The sequence below is a fragment of the Cyrtonyx montezumae genome, unplaced genomic scaffold, assembly GCF_038088225.1.
Source record: "Cyrtonyx montezumae isolate F1298 unplaced genomic scaffold, pur_monq_1.0 scaffold_13, whole genome shotgun sequence".
In the NCBI taxonomy this organism is placed as follows: Eukaryota; Metazoa; Chordata; class Aves; order Galliformes; family Odontophoridae; genus Cyrtonyx; species Cyrtonyx montezumae.
The window spans coordinates 19,315,455-19,337,385 of NW_027071859.1; the positions used below are offsets into that span (position 1 = coordinate 19,315,455).

The following is a 21,931-nucleotide window of genomic DNA, read 5'->3' on the forward strand; positions in this document are numbered from 1 at the left end:
TATGGGATCTAGCTCCAGATGAACTGGAGATGCAGGCATGCTGTCACAGATGGAGGCACTTGGGACACTGTGCACAAAGTGAGAAGATGGTTCATTCAGAAGTCTTGCTATCTCGTATCGTATCTATGAGTAACACAGTATCATATCTATTCATGAGTAACACAGGATAAAAGCTTTGCTCAGAGATGGTTCAAGCTTTCCAACTATTTAGACCAAATAAAATATTTCCTCTTCTGCTCCTCTAGGTAGAGTGCTCCCCCAGGCTCAGACTGTAGTAGCAAAAATATTCCTGTGAGCAGCATTTTTGGTGCCTGCCCTAGACCCCAACAGACAAGAACAGATCCAGTCAGAATCCTGAGACACACATATTTTTTAAAAAATTGCTTTAAACATCTATGTTTTTTTTTTCTTATCCGTTAAATCATGAAGGCAGAGGTCAGTATCAAACTGTTTTCTGTCAATTGTCCATGTGTTACAAGAAAACTGCTCAAAACATTGTTAACAAAAGCCCCAGTGCAATGCAGATGCAGTGCAGTGGGGTTGACAGCAATGCGTGTTCCTGGATTCCTGGCGTAGAAACCATTAACTGCAGTAGGAAAAGGGGGGTAGTTTTTGTGATACTGTGAAATACTACTCGAGATCTGTTGACAATTTGTCATAAATGCTGCACTAGAAATAACTGAGCATCTGACCTGTTGCTGATGTATCTTTAAATCCTCATTTTTGCTTTAAACTGAGGGACAGTGCCTTGAATCTGCCAGCCTGCCATGTACAGTTTTTCCTGTGACCTTCAGACAGAAATGTCATAACTATCCTCATTGTTGAATGTCTGTCTTGCAAAAACCTGCAAATTCCAACAGCCCTTGACATTATGCAGTACTTTGGGCAAGCTGGCAGACAGAAAAAATTCTTGTTTCACAGAAATATTTATGAAATAATGATCCTAAACCTGGGATTTTACCAGAAGCCATCTCCTCCCAGGCCTTCCCTGTCACCCTGCCAGTGTGGATCTCTGTTAAGTCAGTCAGATCACTATGAAGGGTATGGCAAGTGGTGATGGTCATGGAGTCTTCCTCCCTCCTCCCACATGGTCCTGTAATCCCCCTTGCATGCTGAGTGCCCTCTGTACTGCTGATCTCACTGCTGAGCCAGAAGTGAAGGTTTTGAACAGCATTCTTGCATATGTAGCTGGACTGAATAACATTTCTGGAAACATTATGAGAAATCACATAATTTGAGATGTCAGCTATGTTAGCTTGCTTTCTACCTTGTTTATAGAGTGGAGGGAGCTAATGCACAGAAATAAAATGGGGCTTTTAGTCTCTTAGTCCTTTGCTTGAAGGAACAAGATAGCTCAGAACTGAGATCTGGAAGAGCACCAGTAAACCTGCAGTATGAATATTGGTAGTTTCAGTGATATAAAAGCATGCTTTTGCTTCAATAGGGGGATTTCATAAGAATGCATGTAGTTCTCTATCCCTCTCCTGAATAGGATAAAATTGAAACTGGACAAGTTTTCACTTAACCTTAAATGTAATTTTGCTGTGTATGCATGTTTCTCTGAGTTTTATCAGGCATCTTTGAAAGGAATTCTTTCCTATTTAAGTTCCATTTCTATTTTGTCTGAAGTAAGTCCCTGGTTTTCTTGGTTCACGTTGTTCAAAGATTCAGAAAATTGAACATTAAAAATTCATGAACAATAAAAATGCTTATTTGTATCTGAGTAAATAATTTTATCTAACAACATAACAAGTAGGTAAATATAACCAGTGTAACAGGACCATTGACATTCTGAGATCATTTCTTTGAAGTAGCTCTTGGAAAGAAGCACATTTCTGTCCCAGTGGAAATGAGAAAGAAGTGTAGGGGTCAGCCCTCCACTGTTTCCCACAGATGGCAGATGCAGGGCTTGCACCCAAGCACTGCCACCTGATCACTGCTACTATCAAACCATTGGCATGGCCAGCATGATCCCAGCCCACCTGCAGCCCAGCACCTGGCTGGCTGCTAGGCAGCACCCAGGAACGTTGCATGGACTCACCTTGCTGGATGCAGTCACCCTCGATTCAGGATAAGAAAGTTTAATCATGCGGATCAGTTGGCAGAAGGGTCAAACAACAGATCTGACATTTCTGATGTAGTCCAAGTGATTCAAATTTTGCTGGATGTTTCAAAAATTAAATGCATCCAGAAATCTATAGACTGCTCACTGAAGATAAATGCAGTTCAACTCTTTCTTTGTGAATGCTGTTTCAAAAGAATAAGTAGCATGTCACACTATTTGCAACTGTAACATCAAGTCAAAGGCCAATGTAATTTATTATTATTATTTTGAAATTGCATTTGAGTGAAGTATAATACAATAAAGCTTGCTGTGCTGGAGACAGGACACATGTTTGAATCTGCTTTCTTTCCAACTTTTTTGCTTTCTTGGAATTGTGCCAAAAGTGCCATTTATTGTGGAAATTACCTTAAGTCACAGAGGAAACATGCTTAACTTTTGTCTATTTATTTATTTATTGATGGTATTATGTTACTTTGCTTTATGATTCAGCATAGAAAATCTTCTAGATGTCAGCTTTGGTATTTGAGCATATATATGTGTTTTGGAGGTGAAGCAAGCCTTTTTGATTCAGTCCATTGCTTTTTGCTTTGCTGTGATGCTGTTGGGGATGGAGTTCAGTGCTGATGGAAGGTGGTTTGCAGGTTATCGACTGTTGAAGGTGTGTACTGTGCTGCTGGGTATTTTCATTTATAGTAATGGTGCAGAGAGCTGAACAAGTAATAGAGTTGTTAGCCAAAACAACGGGAATCTCTATCCTGAACAAGGCTCATGGAACCTTGAAAGAGAGACTCCCCCACATGATTTGTAACCTAGTCAGTGTCATTTTTCTGTATTTGTGACAAAAGCAAAGCTGAGAGATGGAAGTATCAGACACACTGGGATCCAGGAAGGAAAGCTGAAAATAAAAGTTTTGGGCTAGTGATGGAAAAAATTTTTTATGACTGAAGACGATACTTTAGTCATTTGATTCTTCTCATAGACAGGAAAAGAGGACTTAATATACTGATAATGTAAATGAACAAGATAGCCTTGTACAAGTAGCTAGATCTGTTTTCAGTATCTCCTTTCTGAAGTGTTGTGAAGGACTGAAAGCTGTCTAACCATTTAGTCAGAAGGGATAAGAGTAGCACTCAGCTCAGAGTTAACATGCTCCACTTGAAGATCATACTGGTATCACTTATGCAAATGAATAATTGCACTGAAGCTTTCCATTATGCTCTGACTCATGGAAAACTAGAAATTGCATGCATAAAGATAAAATAGATTAAGCTACAGTGAAATGAAAATAGTGACAGCAGTGTGTACTTTGTTTCTTGAACCTCTAAAGGCAGACATTACTGTGATAGCTGGTAGTCCAGATTCGTTAAGACAATGTGTGAACAGACAGAAAGGTATGCAAATAGGTACTACAAGTACCTTTGTAGATAGGTACTATACAGATGCAGTGTTTTAGCAAGGACAGAAATCTGCCATGGAAATAATTATTTGGTAGATTGACACAGTAGATTAGCAATATTCCTTTTCTTCTTTTTGGGTATGTTCTCCCTCTATTCTCCACTGCAGTGTTGTGGCCCCTTATGGAATTTCTTCATAAAGTCCTTGTTTATTGTGAAATCTTATTTATGGAGAAAAGCAGCATTGCTGGGCGTTATGAAAGCCTATAGTGCACTTGTGCACGTCTGCATTTCAGCCACTTTCCTTTGCAGTCTGATTCCTCAATATAAAACCACTTAATTTAGCAGTTTCAGCTGATGTGCCTAAATCTGACTTGAAATTGTTGACCCACAAATATTTTCTGGGCTTAAGGTTGCACCAAATTAAAGCAATGATCTATGTTAACAATAACTTTTCCCTGCCCTTACACTTTTTTTTAGATGGCAAGATTTCACGTCTCTGTGCTTGTACTGATTTATGATGACTTGAATATCTGAACTATGACTCAAGGCAGGTGCACATTTTCTTTTCTACAGACTCTGTTTTGGCACCATTTTTCATCCCAAAGTACACATAAAGGGGGGTTAGACCAGAGCAAGATGTGATAGCACTCTACTGCCAGAGCAATTGGCTCAGCAGGAAGCATAGAATATCAAAAGATCCCCTAAGACAATGGGAAATCTCCATTTAAAAATATAATCTTACCACCTATAATCATTTATGGTAATCATAGCACACTTAAAACACCTGGAACTGAAAACAGAAGAAAAGGAATAGGGATGCTTCAAAGAACTTCACAATTGTTTAAATACAACATCCTTGCTAGAGAAATATGTCATATTTCTATGGTATTTATTGTGGCTAACTACTGAGGCAAGCCTTTTTTGTTCTAATTTTTAAGAGTAAATTTCAATGTTTTAAATAGGAATGGTTTAGAAGCTGTTCCTAAGGTGTGTTTTGAATAGAAGAAATGGGAAAAATCACTAGAAAAGTAATCCTAACCTTTTATATGTTTTTATTTCTCTCTTTTTTTCCCTCAATCTTCTTTCCTTCCTCAGTCTTCTTATGTTTTTTCTTATTGTGTTTTTCCTCAATCTTCTGACTCCAAAAAGCCTCATTACACACTTCATTAACAGCTTTCTGAGGCCCTGTAGTGTACTAGCATCTACTCAGAGTCTCTGAGGGGTGAAATTGGAGATTTACTGAGGAGGGTTTGAGGCCTAATTACAAAGCCTTATCAACTAATAATGCAATCAGTGGGCCACTGGCACAGTGATAGTGTTCTCTGCTACAGTCAATAAGATCTGGGTTAGATTAGTCCACAGGGTTAAGCAGGAATGCTGATGAAGGGCAACTAGTCATCTGTCTACCTAGGAGGCATCTTTTATGGGGTCAGAAGAAGGTCCCTATCCTTTCTTCCTCAGCAGAATAATAGGAAATTCTCTTAAGCAGTGTAAGACTCCTTGTTCTCCTAGAAGTAGCAAAGCTGCCTTTCAGAAGTGTCTTTTTGAAATCCAGGGAGTAATTGAACCAGATCTCTTGCCTTATTGTAGTGTGTACAAGCTTTATTTTGTAGGGCTGAAACCTATTACCCTGGATTAAGGACAGAAAGGGAATTCTAAGGGTCTGAGCAAAGTGCAGAGTCTTCATAGGAATAAATCAGGCTTTTGTCAGAAAGATGCAATTATGTGATAGATTCTGGTAAAACTGTGGTAAGATTTAGGCCAGTCCTATAAGCGCAGATACTCAGACCCAATAAATATATTTCTGTTTTGTTTTTGTATGTATATTTTTAATAATTCCTGATTTCAGGGAATATGTTGTTTCTATATTTCATTTGAAAACCGGAATCAAGAGCAGCTTGTCTCTTTGTTTAGCTTTTAGCTTTAATAAAAAAATGAAACTCTGAAGTATGTGTATAGAAACTCTTCTATACTTCAGGCGAGGATCTGAAAAATAAGGTGCTTTTTGTTGTTACAGATTGTATATATTTTCATTTCTTCCAGTTCTACTGCATGGTTTGCTTAGATTTATTTTTTTCTTTTCAGAAATTCCATAGCCTCACAGTGTTCTCAAATTTAGTATGAGAAAGTCACTTGTTTGCTTAATAGCTGTTGGCTTCAATGGACTTAGATGCATGTTTAAATTAAGCTGCTGATAGTGGTGCTTTAAATACCTCTAAGTTTTTGCCATAACATCTGTCTGAGTTTCTTTGTTGCTGAACAGTTTGCTGCCTTATCTCTGGGGTAAGCTCAACATAGGATGACAGGACAAGACTTTCACGATTAAGTATATGTGCACATCTATCACCTTTCAGTTCAGGTTTCCCATGCCAGACACTTTTTATTGTATCCACATGTGTCAAGTTTTGGAATACAGGCTTGTTTGAGCCTACACCTTCTATACTTTTGCAGCAAGTGATCAAACCATCAGACTGTTTAACTGTTCTTGGTTATTTTCTCTTGTATTCTGGTTCATATGGTACTAAGTGCAAAACCCCTTACTGGCAGGAAATTTTTTCTCATTCCAATGATTAGTAGATATGGAGGGCAGTGGCAGTTCACAACACTTTCCCAACATATTCTTGTAATAAGTCAAATGTTTGATATCTTTCAGACTCCTTTTTAAGGAAGGTTTCGTGTCAATGATGAAATGCACAGGCCTCTTACAATTTTATTTTGGCCCAAATACTAATATAAATACAGCCTTATCACTGTTCAAAGAGAAACTCCAGTCTGACAAACGTTAGAAAAGAAATTCTTCTCTGCAGATAAATTCTCCAGATTTCTATGTACTTTCAGTTTTTCATAGAACTGGAATAACTTCATTATTCCAAAGGGAGAATCAGACTTAATGCCTATGCTCTGAGTTCTCTGTTGCACTGCAGGCAGGCACATCTGTGCCCCTATGCAGAGCTCTATTGATTTCAGCAGGGATCCACAGAGACGCAGTGTGACTCGCAGCTGCTGTACAATGGTGCTGCTAGCTAAGCTTAATCATTAGATTCTGGTCGATGAGTTATTTCACGTACTTACTGAGACATAGTTAAGATAGATACAGATAGAGGAATGAATATCCATTGAAATGCAAATCCCTCAATAAAATGGGTTTTGATAACTTACGCTACTATGCTAATCCTAATGCGCCTACCTTTTAGGTGCCCGAGATGAATCCTACAAATTGTATCTTTTTGTCCCAGAATGATACTTCTGAATTGCATGTGCTGATTTAAACAGAGGTGATTGTACCTGCCTTAATGTTCCCATTCATTCTCAGATTTTCTGACAAATGCAGGCATGACCATGCAAATAAGAACGTGAGATTTTAGAATATTACGGTTCCAAAAGTTAATTTTATGGAAAATGGACTTCCTCTATATCCGATTCTCTCTTAATAAACTTGATAGGCCCTTTCAGAATCAGAAGGTGACTTTGTCACTGCAACTTTTAAGGGCCTGTGAGGACATTGATTCACTTTTGCTATCTCCTTGACCCAAGGTGCACTGGAAGACAAACATTCTGGGGGATGATCACTGTCTTGAAAGTATGTGAGTAGACAAGGAATAAACTTGACAAATTTATCACATTTGCTGTACTGTTGGCATCATGTTCATGTTTCTTAAACAAAGATACTGGTTTTATGACAAAGTATATGATATCAATCGCCCATTAGTAAAAAATGTACAGGTAGATAAGCACAAGAAAAAATGTGAGCTAGAACCCTTTCTCAGGTTGCATATACCATGGTTTTTTTCACTGTTGAGTACTGCTGCCTAGCAATATGAATTTGCTGGGAGACGTTAGGGAATTTGTTTGTTTTACATGGAAAACTGGCATAGTCATATGCTGTAAGATCAAGTCCGTTAGTAAATCTGGCTTTTCAGGATGTCCTAAAAGGAAAACTTTACTGCTGTATTACTGTACATATCAGATGCCTTTACTATCACGCATATCAGACATTTTTTAACTGAATGGCCAAAACACATCCCTTCTGCAGAATATTCAATTGTTGTATAAGTCATTGCATGGTACTGAGTGATGCAGTCCAGTTTGCAGAAGTGCTAGTCATAGAGCAATGACACAGGCTTTGCGAAAAAAAGAGCCACATCAGCATCTGAGCTCAGCAATGACAAAGCATGAGCTGCACAACGTGACAAACCAAGTGAGTGGTGCAAAGGGCTGTAGTAAAGACCACAGCGAGAACACAAATCAGCCAGCACTTCATGCTGAAGTTGTTTGGCTGTTTCAGGCACTGTGCACAGTCATTTAAACTTAACAGAAGTTAGGTAAAACAGTGGAATTCGGGGAAAAGAGTAAAGGAAGTTATTTAGTGTAAAGTAACTTAAACATTTTACTCCTCTTAAAACTGCTGCTAACAGAGGAAATAAATGGCTAAATAATAAATGGCTAATGATGAGGAAATAAGTGTCCTTCCCTTGCCGTTAGTTAATGCTTTACTGCAGTTATTGCATTAGCTTATATAACTGTTCCATGAATTAAAGCATGTTCTAAATAGCTCTTACATTTTTCAAGTCTTAGTTACAATAGGATAAGTGGGTAAAAAAGATAAGGGGATGTAGATGTGCTCTTCCATCTATTCTAAATATCACCTAACACTTTTTAATCACAGTAAGTAAACTTAAATTTCTTCCTACATCTTTACAGTTCATAGTCTTTTTAAAGATGGCTACAATAGATGGGGAAACAAGAACATTTGTTTTCTGAAAGTCAAAAAGGTCTTATTTTCCTCCCCTCTCCTCCCCTCCCCTCCTCTCCAGTTTTCCTTTCTTCTCTTCTCTTTTCTTCTCTTTACTTTTTTCTTTTTCAGTATACCTTGTTGCTTTTAGGTCTAAAGTAACAGAGGTACTGGCTTCTGTGATGATGTTTTGAAAGCTCTTGAACAGAACTGTGAGCTGGGATTTGAGAGGGGTCTAGGGAGCAGGAAGGACTAGAATCTGGGTTGGTCAAGAAGAAAGGAGACATGGATGTGTAAGTTTTTCTAAACATGAATTTGGGGGCTGGAGAAAAATGCAGCTTTCAGGTAGGAGCTGCAGGGCATATGAGGTCTGGGTATGGAGGCCTGAGGCTTTGCAGGCTAGGGAAATGTAAGTAAAGAAAGTCTGTGATGCAAGACTTCTAAAAACTTCTAAGTACTCTTTTTTGGACTACTGTCTCTTCCCTTATTCTTCATCTACTTTTTTTTCTTTCTGTTGAAATATGCAGTCTAACTTCTTCCTTGCTCACTCTATATCAGGGTGATATATATGAAATATGCTATCAGACATACTATCAGGTACGCTATCCCAGATAAGCATGCCATACTATAGTTGACTTTCTGTGGTAATAATACAGTACCTTCTCTTCCCTGAATACTCTCACATAATCTGCTGAGTACTGAAAGTGCAGTTGCTAATTTGGCTATCTTCTCTGGAACTCCTAAATCTTTCTTCTTACAGCAGATGTTGTCAAGAGTTGCAAGGTCAGTACATGGGACTGCCTTATACCTAAAAGTTTGTTAAGGCTTTGAACCTTGCTTTCAGCTAAAAGATGTCTCCAAAAAAGATTTCCCCCCAGTTTCTGTGGACTTTCTCTGAAGCCAGTAGAAAAGGGAAGGCAACCCTTGAGGGCAAAAAAAAATAAAAAAGCTTATAAAGGGGAATCCATGAATCCATTCCTAAGAACTTGTCTGTTTTGAAAAGCACAAGGAAAGTGGACTGACGTACCAATTTAATTTTTGCTTTTAGTCTCTTCCTCTTCCTCTCTTTCCATAGTACCAAACTTTGCAGTCATCCATTTGATGTTAATGTGTGCATTTGTTTTGTTGTCCCAGAGATGAACTGTCAAACCATTTCATGTGTACATGCTTGTCTTCATCAGCATTAGCTGATAACACCATCTACTGCAGAGCATAAAAGAAAATCATTTTCTTCTATCAAAGTAGATTGAGCTGTGGTATTTTGGAAATGAAGGGCAAGAAATTTGTTCCCAAGCTTATAAAGAGAGTGGCTGCCATTAGAAAGCCAGCTTTCAGCAGTGTCACATGTGGTGTGATTTTGCTTTCATAGCATTATTGACAAGCATGAAAGTTTCTTGAGGAATGGATAATAATATGTGGGAAAAAAAAATCTCTGTATCTTTTGAGTTTAAATCATTCTGGATGATGATTATGACACAAGTGTCATTTTTATTATGCATTGAGACTTTTATCCTAAAGGATTAATTTAATGTATATCTTAAAAATGAAAATTAATCATTTCTTTTTATCAGAAAGGAGTTCAAAGTATTAATTGAAAGAATGTGAATTTGCTTTTACAGCCCAATATATGTGACATTTCTTTTATTTTGTTAAAGTCCTATGAATAAATTGCCCTCCTCTGATAAATGAAAAATTATTTAACTACTATATAATGTCCAAACTCATAAATCAAAACTCAGCTGCTTAGCTGTACCATAACATATGGGGCTTATTCTTCTCACAAATTATTGTTGTAGAAATTGTTGATTGTACTTAATGATAGTAATACTTCACAAGGAGCTGGTATCTTCATAATGAAATACTGTGTTGTTGAACATCACTTAGCAAAGGAGAGAGTTATTAGGAGACGGTTCAATTCATTTTTTTTAAATAGTTTATAAAATATTTATTAATTCATGATTTAATTACTTAGCCTCTTTTTTTTTTCTTAATTTTGCCTATGTTTTAACAAAGAAACCTCAAATAGCCCTTTCAAAAACTGCTTTTGAACTCAGAGTCCAAGATGATACCACCTGATGACAAGCAGAGGGTCCAGAAGTAACTTACCAAACTGTTCTGAAAAATACTAAATAAACAAAACTAGGCAGATTTAGTTCAGCATATGCAAAGAATTGAGATGACACAAAGCAGGTGGCAGTCATCAGCCAGCTGCTTATAAAGGGAAGTTTTGTCACGTCCAGCAACTCAGTATAGATAGGTAGGCTGTATATCACTTTGCCTCATCTATTGTATTTGTCTTCACACCTATGGGAACAAAAAAAGTGAGAACAGTTCCTGATTTCATAATCTAAAACCAAATTAGACCCACTATCAGAGAGCTGCTTTAATCTGCAAATCACTTTGACTGTAATGATTTAATTAGCCTATGTTCAGGTGCCTGCATCAGTCTCATGCATTCTCATTTTGATTCAACAGATATAGCATAGTTTCTACATGGTTTACCTCTATCTTGAGGTTAATGAGATATCCTATAGAAGGCATCAAACAAAAGCTGGAAGTAGAAACTGTATCGCTTCCAGGGAAATGTCTCATGAATTCAGAAAGTAAAGCCTGCCTTGCATGAAGATTTAAATAAATAAATAAAATGACATTTTCTTTTTCACCAAACAAGAAAAAACAGGCAGCCCATCTTAGAGAAGCTGCACTGAGAATGTAAAGCTGTCTGCATTGAACCTGAGATGTTCAAGGCAGGAATGACACATGGAAGTGCTTGACAGTAAATCTCATAAGTGTAAGGTCAGGAGGTCTGTACATCCCATCTGTTCTTGCAGCTGGTGATGTGAGGGACATTGAGTCATCTCACATGTCTGACATCAAAGGAAGTGGCCACACAGGCAGCTGGAACTCAGCACTACTTTCTGCTTTAGTCAAAGCCATGACAAAGGGCCTGAGATCCCTCCCTGAGTGTTCTCCATGGATTGCTCAAGTCTGGGCCCTCTCCTCAAGGAAGTCTGATGAGACCTTCCTCAAGCACTGGCCTATGGTCATGCTTAAAGTTTCATAAGCATAAGAAGCCAAGTCATGGTTTACATCTTACTTTGCACCTGGAGGGGAACCTGTGGCTTTCTCCTTTGCCTCATTTGGTCCTTCCAGAGCAGAAACTTCCCCTCCCATGGGGATATTCCCAACAGACCTGACGCATATCACAGCCACTGCTGCACTGAGTGACTCAAAGTGCGCTGACAATACTGAAACTGGCACAAATCCATTTTTCACAAACTGTGTTTTTGTTAAAACTATCTGTAAGGAATAACTGTAAGAGCTTCCTATTTACTACATGAAAAACAACATTTTCTGAAATAATCATTAATTTGTGCACTGCTGTTTAAAGAGAAGTGAAACACGAGTCCTAAAGTATGGCTTTTTAGAGGTTCTGAGAACTCTGATAGATGTGGTTCATCACTTTTAAATTTAAAAATTCTGTATTCAAAGCAAAATACAGTTCTTTTCTTATGCTTCTTTTACGTTCCTGGAATGATAGCTAATCAATATATTTGATATATAACATGAAGACTAACACGGCCTTGTAGTGAAAGCATATTGAAGGTGCTCAGTATGGTGTTAAGGTTCCAGTTCCTCTAAACTGGGACATGAGTTGCAATAACAGCATTTCTAGAGCTCTATGCAGGTGCTCCACGTACCTTACTAATCTTTTTACGGAACACAAGATAGTTTGATCTTTGGTAAAAAGATAATAGGTCACTTGATGCCTAACAACTTGACGAAGAATAGATAACAAATAACAGATTTTGTTATCTACAAGGAGATATTTTTTGTTACTTTGGTTTATGCTTTAGTTATGTTTCTTGTTTCAGATGACCTGCACGTTCTCTTTGAGTAAAGTTCAGTGTTAATAGTCGGGAGGATTGATTGATGATGTTTAAATACAGCAAAGATACTTAAAATTTCAGGTAGCAGAACTGCAGACATTCTCTGCTTATGTTGAAGCCTTTCACTACAGCAGATCTATGATGCTTTACAGAGAGATTTTTGACCCTGGGGAATGGATTTGTGAGTCACATAGAAAATACTGTCTTTAGTATCCTAATTGATTCCATCTGTAGTTTTATATCCTTTCCTTTTTTCTTCCTGTTTCCTTTGTAGTCAGAGCTACCTTCAAACTGCAAGTGACGTGCCTGGGGGTCACAACCTGGATCCCTCTGCAAACTACAATTCCCCAAAGTTTCGCTCAAGGAATCAGAGCTATATGAGAGCAGTGAGCACACTCAGTCAGGCCAGCTGTGTTAGTCAGGTGGGAAATTCTTGTTTTAACTTTTCTTTTAAGTTAATCACAGATGCAAGAGTTGTTACTAGTGGATGGTTGTAGTTGTTTTTTGTTTGGTTGTTTGATTTAACTAATATCAAACCAAGGATATGGACTGTTGAAGTAATTCGATTCTGAAGAATGTTACCCTTGTTCTTAATTTCAACAAAAATATTCAATGCTAGAAGCAAAGGGACACCATAACACACAACAATATTTTCCTTTTTTTTTTTTTCAGGAAGGAAAAAAAAAAAAGTACTGGTATTTTCAGCTTTAGTATGTATTAAATACTTAAGAAGATGCAGATATCACAAAAGACACACTCCTACAAAGCTTGTCCTCTGAAAATACCACTCTGATTTCAGTAAATGTAGGTTGCCAGATTAAAATATTGATTAAAATAATTATGCTCCAAAGGAGCAGTGATTCATCTTTTAATTTAATCCCTTCATTCTTCTTGGGTCAGAGAATAAGTCCCATCAATTATTCTATGTACAAGAACTTCTGAAAGGCGACATTTTTCCATCCTGCTGGTTTTAGATTTGTAATTTAGTACTAACTCATGATGAAGTGAGATCTGAATCAGGCCTGAAGTACAAACAGCCTTATAGAGTATGTGGATATTCCGTTTAACATAGTACTTTACATACAATTTCTGATTGTATACTGATTATACAATGTGATTATACAATCTGATACATGTTCTTTGGTTGTGACATTTCTTCACTGTGCTGCTTCATGAGAGTAGGACCCTGCCCACTTTTCAGATATGTATTTAATTTTCTTTGAGCATTTCATGGTGCACCTAAGGGTATAGTAGCTAATTATGTGCAATGCAAATTAAGAAAATATATGTCTTTTAAAGCAATTTTTGTACTCATTCACATTCAATTTGTACTGCATGACTATTCAGGCCTGGATTCAGATCATCTTACTTGAGGCTTTTAACTGAGGCAACAACTAGACCTTCCTCTGAAGTTAATGGAGTGAAAGAGTTTCTTCCAGGACAGTGCACAACCTAAGTGGTCTGAGAGCCCTCCGGAAGTGCTTGTCAGTCTCCAGACAGTAGAGCGCTGGGAGGTAGTAGCTGCCTGAATAATGCCCTTCAGTCAAGTTCTTAATTTATGTGGGATAAATCTAACTATAATCTTGTATAGCATGCATCAGCATTAGAAACAGTCAGTCATTTTCCAAACCCTTTTTCTTTTCATAGCTCCCTTGTGAAACCTGTCCCCATCATTTTCATGCCTTGGTTTTCATTACCCTGATTTTGTTATTTTCTATGTTTATTAAACTTTGTTTTTTTTTAAGGATAAAGAGAAAAAAAAAGATATTGCATTCATAGCAAAGTGAGGCTGTCTGTCACTAACATAATGCTATAATATAGAAATACTCTGATGTCTTCTGCCTTTCTGACCATCTCTCTGCATAGAGATGTTCACTGAGCTGTCTGCAATGACTAGCTGGTTTCTGTAGAGGTTCACATCCTTCGTTCCAATGCACATCACCTGGGAAGATGTCCACAGCAGATTTAATTTGCAGTTATACTGCTCAATTGGGCAAATTAACCAAGTCCTGTATGATATAATTCTTTCTTTTTCAGTTTTCAATAACCCACGTAATTTTGTGCCAAAAACGTACTTTCTACCTTACTCTCTGTTTCCAGATCAGTAATAAAAGCATTTAGTAAGTACTACATGAAGTAAATGCATTAAAATAACAAGTTTTGAACCTTTGCCTCCTTCAGTTCCTTTTCTATGACACTATCACCTTGTTGTCCCATCTACATTATAGCAGTCTGTATGATTTGTGATATTTCTAATGTCCTTTTTCATTAGATCCTTTATTTATTTATTTATTTATTTATCGTCACTCTTGACCAAGGATGCAGCCAAGTAAGATGCTGGATTCCATAGCTTACATTTCTAATTTAAGTTTTAAAACTTTTAATTTTTCCACTGTTAGTGACCTTAGTGTGAAAGAAGTGTTTAAGACTGAATGAGTTTATGGACTACATTACCATAACTTTCATGATCAGTGATGTACGCAAAATATTTCAGTGTAAGATTTTTTTTCAATCTTCTTGAGATTGCATTAGGCTACTTAACTTTATTAGAAACAAATTCAATGAAGGGTAATCTAATTTCTTTCAGAGAAGATTTAGTAGCCCAAATGTCTTACATGAAATTAAAATATCAGTTATTCATTATCATCAGAAGTTCTGTATGAAATTTCCATTTACTTAATCAAAATCCTAAAACATTTGAAACATTTGCACTCACTCTATTTGAATAATGTGCTAGGAACAGTAATAATGAAAATACTCTTGTCACCCATATAGAAAAAGTAATATCAACTAGGTGTGCTGTTTAGTGACACGACTAATTTTACCTTGTATTCATACTGATTCTGATTTCTAGCACTCTCTTTTTAAAAATTTACTTTCAGGAGGACATGCCAGGAGGCGTGACAGTCTAGTGTTTAGCTTCCTATCTGGTTTTGATAAAAATTTCAAATTATTCGCAGTTAGAGATGGTCTGGACTGACTTGAGAAAATTGGTTTAAAATGATCTAGGCAGTAATTCGGCACTCATTTTCACAACTCAATATACAGTTTCCTACAAAGAGCTTCCCATGTCCCGGGAAGCCTTTCTAAACCTTTAATCATGAAAGCTACCTAAAAAGTTCAGTTTCGTATCATGCCCAACCTGCTGGGTCATGCTGACTTCTATCCAAGCCCTGAGAGGGGCCCATCCAAGCCCTGAGAGGATCTGGAGGGTGATGACCTCCACAAAGGCCAGCCTGGTAGGTGGTGTCCGTGGCACCTCTGGTGTGCTCTGATGCAGGCTTCCTCCACAAGCATTCTGATGGAATTGTCAGACTTAAAATAATGCTTCTAAAGGAAAGATAGTGTTTGTGGCTGCATCTCATTTTTACACAGTGTTCAGATGTCAAACAAGTAACTAAGAAATGAGAGTTTAGGGCCTTTCTCGCATGAAGCTGGTCCGAGCATTACTTTCTTACCTGGCCATTTTCTGCACTATTTTGAAGAATGGGTATTCTTTCCCATGCACTGAGCACAACTAGATGCAGTAATTCTCTGAACTCACAGACCTTTAAGTATGAGATATGGCCCTTCATAATGAGAGGAAGAGAACAACCTGTGCAGCAGGTCCACATGATGTGGAACTGCTGATAAGTGAGGAGCCCAGGCAATCCACTCTCACTTTTTTAGAACTAATATTAGTGTAGCTAATTTCTGTTCATTGCTGCTGACAAAATCACAGAATTGTAGAGGTTGGATGGGATTATCTGGCCCAACACTCATGAACATCAATTTCTGTCAGCCCATAATGATCTTCTATTTGTTGGTTACCATTAAAACATGTATGATAATCTTCTGAATATGACAAAAGGTACTAAATGTAAAATTAATTGTATGGCATGTGTGATGTGCTTATTATATACATATAAACAGCTGATATAAGTTATAAAAATGTAAATGTGATCAGAAGGGATTACCAAATTTTAACTATTTGCTAAAACAGTTCTTCATCAATGTACAGGTGTCCATTTGAGATGTTGAGGCCGTGATGATCACAAAAAAGCAAGTCAAAAATCAAATGCATTGTTGTTGTTTATTCAGATGAGTGAAGCAGAGGTTAATGGGCAATTTGAATCGGTGTGTGAATCAGTGTTTAGTGAAGTTGAAGCTCAGGCAATGGATGCCCTTGACCTCCCTGGATGTTTCCGAACAAGAAGCCACAGTTACTTGCGTGCCATTCAGGCAGGCTATTCCCAAGATGATGAATGTATACCTGCGATGGCATCTTCAAACATCACCTCAACTATCAGGTCAACCACAGGTAAGCAAATCTACACTGACCCTTCCACTATCCTGCATGTAAAAATATGTGGTCTTGTTTTGTGAGAGGATATTTGTCACTGGAAATAACTTTCCTGTGTAGTGATGTTGTCTGATACCAGAATTGTTGGTTTTTTAACACTGTACTTCTGTGGCTGCAGCTTGGAATAAGCTCCTTCTGGGGAAGTTTCTATGTGCATTATACAATAGAGAGGAATTTCAAACCTCTATTTCATTTATTTTTCAAGTACAAATATAAAATTGTATATACAAAAACATCATTTGCATATTTATATATCAACAAGTATAAGAGAGATCAATTATAAGAACCTTAGTTTAGATACATTAAGTACCAAAAGAAAAATAGAAGCAACATTTTAAATATTAGGTCTAAATGACTTAGAGGCAATTAACATACCATTTAAAGATATTACCAGTTGTATCAATACACTCAATCATACAACTGATGTCTTCAGTAACCATTAGCATTTGTTGCTGTATCATTCACATTCAGAATCTTTATATTCTTGTAGAACCTTTCTTTTATCTTATAAGTTACTCAGCAAACAGGATAGCTGTATTCATTTTAGAATATCAGTGTTTAGTATTGGTAGACAAATGTTTGCAAGAAAAGAAGGAAAACAACTAAAAATCTATGAGAAATACACATAATACATACTCTTTGCTAACTGATTCAAATTTACTTTTGTGTTTCCAAATATGTTAGTGGCCATTCCTAATCATGATATAGACCTTACAACATACTATTAAATTGCAGTGCAGGCTGCTCATCTATGGATTGTAAGAACATAGCTCAAAATGTATCAAGCAGAAATACTTTTGAAATTATTTGCTTGACATGCATGTTGCATAACAGATCATTAGGAGGAAGTAAATTAAGGTTGAATAACAGAAATTTGTATTCCAGGAGTAGTATGACATGTTATTTTATCTTCAGCATAGCATTTTGATTTCTGTATATAACTTCACATAAAATTAGGAGCTGTGGCTTACAGTGATACCTCTAGGGATGTTTCTGTCCCTTGTTTAATAGAGATGCTATCATGATATAAAAGGAGACTCTACTGGTACCCAAGGGACTAATGTTTCATCTTTGTCTTACAGTAATGTGTGATTATTTTACAAAAAAAAAAAACCTTCTATGGCAAAGGACAGTACGAAATACTTATTTTGCACTTACAGAGCTGGAATATTTACAGAATTATTTTGGTTACCAAGATAATTGGTTTTCACCTAAGCTGTCTTGAATATATATACCAGATAAGCCTAAAATTCTCAGCTGAAATGAAATTATTCTCTTAGGATTAACAAAGATGAATAATAGAATATGTTTGGGAAAATAACTAGATTAGGCAATAAACATGTTTTCATCCTGCAGTTTTCATACTTATGAAAAATGTTTAGCATTGATTAGCAGTCTGCTGGCTAAATAATGAGGTTTTGAAATCTATAACCTTCATTTCACTCATAGCTTTTGTCTCATTTTGGGAATGACTTATCAGATGGATTTTCTTGCCCAAATATTTAATCTTTCTCCCTTGTTGTGCTGGAGTGATATTGACATTGAGAAGAAAAAAAGATCTGAAAAATAAGGATGATTTGAGATGCATTCCCATGCCAAAACTCTTTTGAAGCCCGTGAACTGTATACAGTTCTGCGTGTGGTTCTGTATTCAGATTATTATTTCTGCACCACTGTCCTCAGCTTCTTTGATAAGTAAATATTTGAATTAGAAATATTTATCTGATTTCAAAGAAGAGTAAGGATTATGTGATTCACTATTAATTGAAATTTTCAGTTGCCAAATAAGTTCTTGCTTTACAAAACCCTGGTGGTAAACTCTTCCATATTTCTCTCTTCAGCCCTTGCCACATCAGAGGGATATGCTGTATTTCCTGTTATTACTAAAATTCAAGAACTCTTGTAGTTCTCCACTCCTCTCTGAAAATTGCATAAGAAGCGGTTGCCTGGAATATGAAAATGGCACTATCAGATATTTAATGTTTATACAAGCTTAATTCAAATAAATGTCAAAAGGGTCAAAGTTTCGCATCAGTTTTCAATTCCAATTCATCTTTTGAATGCTCAGAAAAATTACATTGCATTAATTCCTTTTTAGCTTCTGATGTTACAGACACTTCTTGGCAAAGAAACTAAAGCAATTTCTTAGCAAATTGACAGGCAATGCAATTTAATTATTCCTTGAAATTTTAGTGATATAGGTCATGACTGCCTCTTATCAACGTTGTAAAGCAATCAAATCATAACACCCAGGCATAGCTAAAAATTAATTCATGTAACTAAAAATGTAAATCTAAAAAAAATAAGTAACATTTGATCTATGAGCTCAAATATAAACCTATGGAATCTATATTTACAACATACATTTTCTTAAAATTTTCCTAGGTGCTTGAATTGCTTCCAGAAAGTGGAAAGGTTGCAACTATAATGAATATGATGTGGGATATTATGAGTGGGCTCTGTTAAGAAGGTTTGCTCCTAGGTGGAAAAAGAATTACCAATAGTTCTTCTTAAGTGTGTACAACTTTCCAGAGAAAACCAGATGGTTCATTGTTAGTATCAAATGATGAGTACATGACTTTTACACAGACCCACGTATCGTAGCTGTATATGGAACTCTACAGGAGAGTGAGTGACAAGGCATAGAGCACTCACTACCTGTTGCACTAGGGGTAAATGAACCAGGCAAGAGACAATGCCGTGGGGCAGCCAGTGCTGGAAGCATTCTGGAAGCTGGAACTGGGCTCCATGTGACCCTTGCAGAGGCTCATCATCTTTCTCTGTGATTAGAGCATTTCTGTCTATCCTGTCTCATTTTGTAAAGAGATAATGAACTTGGTAAAAAAGACTTCATGTTAAAAGCCCCGAATGACAGAGTATCTTTTCAGTCTCTGAACTGAATCCAGTCGCAGCTGTCAGATGCACAGCTGAGAAAATACAGCTCCAGCTGCTACTGCCTCCCACCTCATCCCTCCATTACAGACAACATCTAATTTCCTGAATGGGAAGCCACAAAGTGCAGGAGTCATCCTAACTACTACTGCCTTACATATTGTTCTTGCAAGACATGCTTCACTTTTCAGGAGAGCATAAGATCTGAATTGCTTTTCAGGTAGTACCAGCTGAGTTCTCTGCTGAGTAGGTATATCTGGATGTACGTACAGACACAGTGCCCTGCCATCTTCAAGGCTCCTTACTGGTGATGTCTGGCTGGTGAAGCAGAGTGCTGTGGGGAGGTGCAGGAGTGACCTGTAGGACCATGGGGCATTTTAAGGGACATGATTTAGTGGGGAAATATTGGTGGTGGGTTGACAGTAGTATTGAATGATTGTGGAGATCTATTCCAATCTTGGCAATTCTATGACCAGAGCAGTATCACCAGCTTGGTTCATAAGTGAGTGCTAGCAGTGTACTCCTCTTGAGAATCAGAGCCTGCTAGCTGGGAGCTGCACCACAGGGCTCTTTATCCCACTTAGCAGTATCCATTTCACTGAAAAGTAATTCAAATACCCTTGTACAACACTGGATTGCTGTAGGAAATGATGGCTAACAAGGAGATGTGGAAAATCTTAACTGCTCTCTGTTTCCACTTCACCTGAGAAGGTCACCTTATTTTTGTAACATCCTATATGTAGGGATAGTCCTGTATATGACACACTCTATATGCTACAGAATATTTCTGAAGGTTTGCTCCATTCTTCCTGTTAATTTTGATTGGTTTTGCCACGAATGCTGAAATACTGAGTTGGAATAACACTGGAGCTACCAGTTTGGATCTTCTGTAGTGAACTAGCACATACTGAAATTCCAGTCAGAGGAGAAATTTCAGAGAGTAAGTTTGAATTCACACCCTGGCCATTCAGATAGACATCCTGAACACCAGATTATTGGATATTCAAATGTGGAGGGCATACTAAGTTTCTCCTGCTAGTGTTATTATATGTAGCATAAAGTATTCCGTCTTCATTGGAGAGACATTGCATCTCTAGCTCGGTTCTCAGGATGCCCATCTCCCAGGTGGGATATCTGCTCAGTGAATATTGCTTTTATAAACAAAGTGAGACAGCTTCAAAAGAAGACTCTATACGTATTGTATATGCTGGAATTGAAGTACTACAAGCAGATCGGAAATCTTGCCCTAAGTGACCAGCACACTCCATTTCAATGACTTACCTCATTTCTCTCAAAAATGTAGCATTATAAAAACCTTTCTGATCAGTTGTATGTGTACCCCCCTTTCAGCTAATTCATGCTATTAAACGAGGGCTTACTGAAGGAATGGCACTTTTGTACATTTTGCTGTTGTGAGCCAGTAGAACTCTGCTTGGCAATGAGTAAACGTAAGAGAATTCCACAATTACTGAACTATTGAGCAGTAATTCCAAAACCCAATTAATTCAAACAAGGTCACATTGCATGAGGGAGTTTTCAATTACAACTCATACCATTGCTTAGAATGCCTGAGGAATTGCAGGTTTCTTTTCTCCTGGCTTAAAGCTATTTTCAGCTTTCCATTTTTGAAATAAGGGACTTTGCAGGGTGAATTTCTTATAGTGCCTGTTTGATATTGAGCCACAAAATGCTCATTGTCACTAAAGAGATTGCATAGTCACATACCTACAAGCATACAGGCACGAGGATGCGATAATTCATTTAGAGGTTATATTGTTTCATAGCGCTGTTGCTCCTACAGAGCCCAAAAGGATGATTCTCTGGTTGCTGTCTTAACACTAATGACAGCACTTACAGTTGTTTGGTTTTATTTCTCAAAGAGATGAGGATACTGAGTGCAGGCAATAGCTCAAGTTACGGAGCTACTATCATGGAGCTACTGCTCATAGGATCATCTCTCCTATGAGGAAAGGCTGAGAATGCTGGGACTGTTCTGCCTGGAGAAGAAGAGGTTCAGAGGGTATCATAAATAAATTGATAAGTGTCTGAAGGTAGAGTGTAAAGAGACTCTCTTCAGTGGTTCCCAGTCACAGGACAAGAAACAGTAGGCATACAAACTGAAACACAAGAAGCTCCATTTGACTGTTAGGAAAGTCTTTACTCTGAGAATGACCAATTGCTGGAGCAGGTTGCCCAGTAGGTTGTGATGTCTCCCTTCATAGAGCTCTTCAAAAGCTGCCTGGATGTGGTTCTGGGCATCCTGCTCTGGGATTCCCTGCTTGAGCATACACTGGGACAGATGGACCCAAAGATCTCTGCCAACCTCAGCCAGTCTGGGATTCCATGGCACAATGCTTTTGACTGGGCAGCGATAACTTATTGCAGTACTGCTGCAGACAGCATACTCTATCCTCAAGTACTATCCATATATATTCAAATTGCACTTTTCCGTTCCAACAAGAAAAGCTTGTTATGATCAGTAAATTCATAGGTGGTTTTTTTCTTTTAATTTTCTCAAGAATTCAATGCTTCATTCACGTAACTGCTTAGATCTTAACCTAGTGTACTGTCTCGGAAAACCTAGCCTATGGGGAATAACGTGCATGAGTTACCA

General features: G+C 37.5%; 1 protein-coding gene across 3 annotated transcripts in view; it reads left to right on the forward strand.

Annotated features, from left to right (window-relative positions):
* Positions 1–21,931, forward strand: part of DLGAP2 (DLG associated protein 2) — a 329,263-nt gene that overhangs the window by 266,001 nt on the left and 41,331 nt on the right. For all 3 annotated transcript variants that reach the window (XM_065730777.1, XM_065730778.1, XM_065730779.1), the window contains 2 exons: positions 12,359–12,506; positions 16,165–16,384. In XM_065730777.1, the coding sequence (XP_065586849.1) occupies positions 12,359–12,506; positions 16,165–16,384 (368 nt within the window). The remainder of the gene's footprint in view (positions 1–12,358; positions 12,507–16,164; positions 16,385–21,931) is intronic.